The sequence below is a fragment of the Polistes fuscatus genome, unplaced genomic scaffold (assembly GCF_010416935.1).
Source record: "Polistes fuscatus isolate 324 unplaced genomic scaffold, CU_Pfus_HIC Scaffold21, whole genome shotgun sequence".
In the NCBI taxonomy this organism is placed as follows: domain Eukaryota; kingdom Metazoa; phylum Arthropoda; class Insecta; order Hymenoptera; family Vespidae; genus Polistes; species Polistes fuscatus.
Genome location: NW_025113098.1, coordinates 266382 through 272432, shown reverse-complemented (window position 1 = coordinate 272432; position 6051 = coordinate 266382). Strand labels below are relative to the sequence as shown.

Genomic DNA, 6051 nt, shown 5'->3' with positions numbered 1-6051 from the left:
ATAGAAGAAGTTTCCTTAAATAACTTCTGAACCACGTACACACGTACTTGAAAATCAGTGGCTGTTGAACGTTCTATTATACATAGGTAAATATATCCTGTATAATAATACGATTCATAATCGTTCATTGATTACAACATTTTTAGATATATTTGAAGTTATTCTAATCATTTTTATGATTATTTTATTATTTTATCTATTTATCTTATTTTGATGTCTTCTGTATAATAACATGTAAAGGATTATTGATATATATTCACACAAGATATTTCGTATCAGTATATTCATCTTCTCTTTATTATTATTATTATTATTTTATTTTTATTAGTACTGTTTTATTCGTTTCTTTTATAATCGCATATGCATATTTATTTTATTTTCAATCATTATTGACGTGTTATTTTTAAAATCCTTCCTTGTATCGAAATTATATTCTCTTATGATATTATTTAAAATTATATATTATAATATATATATTTAATATTAATATTATATAAATAATTTATTTTATTATTATATAATATATATTATATATATATTTATATATATAATATTATATATTATTTTTATTATATAATATTATTTTATTATTATAATATTATTTAAATAATTAATTATTTAATATATTATATAATTATTATATTATTTATATATATATAAAACTATATATTATTTAAACGATAGTATTTACCTGATTATATAGGAGCATAGCTTCATTGTAATTTTCACATTTGACATGAACCGCTGCCTCGTCTACTCTAAGTTTAGCTTCTATAACATTTGTTACGCGTTTCAACTTTGTATGCATCCTTCAAATCGGTTCCTTATAACCATGTGCTGCACACTTGTTGATGGAACAGAAAATAAAATGTTTTTGTAATATCATTTTGAAATTCCAAATTATCGGAATTTTTCCTATACTTACTTTTTATCGTATAGTTAAATTATAAAATTAGTTAATTATGCTTTTTCCAAATATTTTGATATATTTTCTATTATTTAAAAATAATATATTTCTAAAAAACAAGAGTAATAACAAATGAATCATTAATTTTATGTCGTATTTGAAAGTAAAATTCATTTTTGATAAATTAATTCTTACAATGGCTGATCGCAGCAATTACAAAGTATACCAAATAACTTACAAATACACAAATGTGTCCAGTCTACGTTAATTTGATGCGCATCATCAAGAAATTCTTCTACATATTCATTATAATATCTTTTTTTGTAAATGAACAAAATATCACTTAATTAAGAAAGATTAATTATCTTGATTTATGACAGTATTAACATCATCCTCTAAGTCTCATCAATGCTTTGGTTACTAGCGTAGGTTTTCTCTGTCTATACTTTACGTAACTTCCCTACCTCTAAATTAAAAAATAATCAATAAAGAAATGTTAGAAAGGACAAGCGAATGGGGACATTGAATCTTACTCAATCGTATAAATAATATTGTAAACGGGGAGGTAGTTTCATTTTGGTATCTTTCAAAAATCTTCAGTAAAAATCTATGTATGCGTATACATGTACATATGAATATGTTACGACCAATGTATATATTGATCCACTTTATAAATGGAAATAATACTTATATATATAATAGAAATGTAACTGTGTCTGTTACGTATAGGAGGACTAAAAAGTTTAGAGTCTAATATGTGGAGGGTTGTAGTAAAATGATCTGTTATTTCGTAAACTCATCAAATATGCGAAATATCGTCTCGAGTTACTGCTTCGCCAGAACGAAAAAGTTCTCGAGTACAAAGGGTTAATTTTATTCTAGCCAGTTTTCCATACACATTTATTCAATAAACATTTTTCTAATGTTTTTTATAAGTACTAATTCCTGTAATTGTCTACTAAAGTTAGTAATTATTGAATGACTGACTAATTGTCAGTTTATTCTGGCGTCATTAGGACGCCATTTTGAAATGTTTTTGGAACGCCATTAATACGCTGTTGGAACGCCATTGTTACGCTAGTTGGAGTGCCATTGATACGCTAATGGAGCACCAATGAAACGTCAGTAAAGCGTTATTGATACTCTATTGGTGCGTCATTGTTGGACTTCATTAAAATATATTCTAATAGGCTATAAAAAGAAAAAGAAAACAAACGTTATATTATAAGCATAATTGTAGTGTCAATATGTACTATATAAAGCGATGACAGTAAATGATCAAAGTCAAAACTTTTTAAAAGGTAAAGGCAATAATCTTGTAAATAATAAGAAACGAATATTATATTTTTTGTTACTTTAATTATTAATCATAGCATTGTGTGATAAATGCTATGTGCTTATAGTTGACCGTAAACAGCAAAATTATAAATGCACCAATCAACGATGTTGATACTTAAAGAATGCTTATCGATTGGTCGTATTCAAGTGAGTGCGCGAAATTTCAAATTTTATTAACAATAGTTTGTCTTAAAATGTAATTGTATTAAATATAACTAAATATCTATATTCCAAAACGAATAAAAATAAAATAAAATAAGAATAATTTGAATTACTTTAAATTTCCTTCGCAATAAAAAAAAGTAATATGGCGGTATCATAATTAGTCTTACGATGGCGTTTGATGGTGTTATCTTTGAAGATGAAATATTACGTGTCATCAATTAATATTTCCTTAACATAAAAACAAGGTAATTATAATAAAATGAAAGAATTAATTTATATCTAAGAAGAATTTGTTGGTCTTACACGTTCTGGATTTTATTTGCAGGATGTGAACATTATAACTATTTATCAACTAACCTGTCAATTCTGCACCATACCGGTGTGACAGGTACAATCTGTTAGCTTTTGTAATGAGAATTGTCGATGAGTTTTATAAAAAAATTGGCCTAGTCATTAGCATTGATAACGAGCATTTTAAGATAAAAACGTTTAAGCAAGAAACCGATATGATTTGACTGCGATTATTTTAGCATAATAGTTTCCACCTGTCGATGATAAGGTTAGTGTGTCATATATTTATACCTTTGTCTATTGTTTTAAAAGGAAGATTTATTTTGAAGGACTTTATAATTATAAATAGAATAACAAATTAAATAAACGTTCTGTATAATAGTAATATTAATAATAAGTATAAAATTGTAGGATATATATAAATTAGAATTTTTCTTAATTCCGTTAGTTTTTGGAACGAATTTATGAATAATTAATGAAATTTGTGTGTGATAGCAACGTACACGAGCAATGTATAAAATACTATTCCAATTACTTTCTTTTAGAAATTGAAACAATTTTATTTACAATGGAGATTGGTGTTGTTAAAATCGCAGAAGACAAAGATTTTGAAAAGTTAAAACAGTTGTACGATAATAACAATGATTGGAAATTAGATTATAATAAACCCGATTTGTCCGTTTGGACAAAGACTGTTCCTGGTATTAGTTTTAAAATGGTAAAGGTAAGCGCTTTAAGATTTCATTAATTTATTCTATAAAATTAAAGTTCTATTGAATATTACATTACAGATTATTGTATTACAGATTAGAACAAGATTTTCTGATATTATGCCGGAAACCTTATATGATGTTTTACATGATCCTGACTATAGAAAAGTTTGGGATACTCACATGATTGAATCGAAAGATATCGGATTTTTCAATCCGAATAATGACATAGGATATTATTCGAGTAAGTATTATTTTGTTTACGGTTATAATCTATGATTTATATCAACAGTTATATTAGATGTTTAAGATTAAAAATTTGTAGTGTCCTGTGCTTCTCCGTTGAAAAATAGAGATTTTATATTACAACGTTCGTGGCTTGATACCGGAGGAGAACAGTTAATTATAAATCATTCCGTTTATCACAAGGACTATCCGCCTAGAAAGCATTTTATTAGAGCGACATCTTATTTAACAGGTACAATGAGATAGTTTCAATGAAATACTTATCTTATGTATAATTAAATTCAATATTTAAGGTTATATTGTGAGGCCTTCCCGAAATGGAGATGGTTCAGAATTGGGTTACGTATCGCATACTGATCCGCATGGTAAAATACCAGTATGGTTAATGAACAAAGTTACTCAAATATTTGCACCAAAGGTCTCTATCATAGTATTCCTTAGCTTAATAAATCACTAAATACTAAAGAATTTATTTAAATTTAAACAGATGGTAAAAAAGTTACATAAAGCTGCTTTGGGATATTTAGATTGGAAAGTGCAAAATAATCCAAATTATAAGCCGTGGCATTTTCCGGAGCAGATAACAGCACCGCGAATACAAATAACCGATGTAAGTTCATAAATGGTTATGCAATAAGATATATTAGTTTCTAATTAGAAACATTGACAAATATATGATTGAAATTAGGATCTAGCTAATATTAGATTTATTATTGTAGTGCGTTAAGTCTACAGAAGAAAAAAATACCAAAGCTAACTATGTCGATGAGTCTGAATTGAAAGAGATACCTCGTAAACATTCTACAATAATGGACAATGATTAATATTTCCGTAGTATTGATGTAGATCTTTCCATAGATAAGAGTAGAAATATATATAGTATAGTCTGTTAGGTACACACTTGCAAAGTGCAAATTATGTGTACGTTTTTGAGAGGACAAAAGTTTATGATGTAACTACTGAAGTTTTACACTCCGCATTGCGCCTTGTTGGCTACTATTTTTAAACGATGATGTTATAAAGGACAAATTTTATCATGGCCTGCTTTACATTAAGCGCTAATTTAAGCTTTTTATAAATGAATCCTACGTATTGTTATAATATAAAATATAGTTCTATCGATTTCCAAAGAGGATCTAAGGAAATGCACAATATAGAGAAGAATATCTAGTTATCACTTTGATCTTTTTACTACGTACATTTTCTGAATATTTCAGAATTCAAGATTTTGCATTTATATTGCATTTATATTGAACTACTACTATTATACATGTATTTTAACAAGAGAAACCACTAATCTCGTATATTGTGTGTTTCTCATTATTTATTATTAATATTCTCTTAACAATTGAATAAATAAAGATAGTTTGTGCTAGCTATATATATAATGAAACGTTATATTTTAGAGTAATATACTGTGATCATAGTGCAAACAGTCTTATTGTGTTTCTCATTGAAACAAAAATCAAAATGTAGCTACGTTTTATCAAGAATTTTCTTCCTTATGGCAAACATTCCGCCAATAGTGTTCATATTTATTCTATTTATTTTCCTTTTTAAATATAGCCTTATGTAAATGAGATATTATCATTACCAAAGACAAAGCTTAACACACTTATTTGAAATCATGTTTAAATAAGCTTAAACAATCTTATAATGTGTGTGAGTAAAAGAAAAAGAAAAACATATAAATGTAATACTTTGTTAAAAATATTGATATAGTCTGATAATAATGTGCTTCACATTTGCAAAAGAGTACTACGATAAAGATTTCAATTTAAAGAAGACTTATTCATAGATTGTATTATTATCTATTATCTATAATGATAAAGTTTTTTACAATGTTTAAAAGTTATTATATATACACAAGTTTAAATACTGTATCTGTAAAAGTAAAGTGACATTTTTAAAGATTTATTACAAACATCATTTATTCATTTTATCAATTTCCATACTTCTTTATATATATATATATATATATTAAAATGGCTTTTAAAATCAAACTTAAGCGACCTAAATATATACATATATGTCTATATAGACACGTGTATATACATATATGTCTATATTCAACTATTACATATAATATTATACTAAATGTTATTTTTTTCTTGTAAGATAGATGTTTCTTATTCAAGTTATATTTAACGTATATGTAATTTAAGTCATTGTAGTATTGTATAGCCTGTACAAATGTTACAAAAATAGAGGTTTTTCCACAAAATTATTTATATTTATAATATAATTCCTTAATCCTGAGCTATTCAAAACATCATATTGTAGCCATGAGTATTAAATAAAAATACAAACAAATATGAATTATTTAAAATTTCTAATGGGAGCGGGTACGAATATTCTTGTGACTCGTTGTACATGTAATTCCATAAAAATGTA

The 6051-nt window shown here is 25.9% G+C and overlaps 1 protein-coding gene across 1 annotated transcript; it reads left to right on the top strand.

Annotated features, from left to right (window-relative positions):
• Positions 1 to 2544: 2544 nt before the first annotated feature.
• On the top strand, positions 2545 to 5881 carry LOC122517777 (START domain-containing protein 10-like). Its single transcript, XM_043636336.1, has 8 exons — positions 2545 to 2655; positions 2736 to 2969; positions 3247 to 3425; positions 3508 to 3655; positions 3737 to 3889; positions 3951 to 4075; positions 4145 to 4267; positions 4377 to 5881. The coding sequence occupies exons 3-8, from the start codon at positions 3270 to 3272 to the stop codon at positions 4479 to 4481; spliced, it is 810 nt and encodes a 269-aa protein (XP_043492271.1). The 5' UTR covers positions 2545 to 2655; positions 2736 to 2969; positions 3247 to 3269; the 3' UTR covers positions 4482 to 5881.
• The last annotated feature ends 170 nt before the right edge of the window (positions 5882 to 6051 follow it).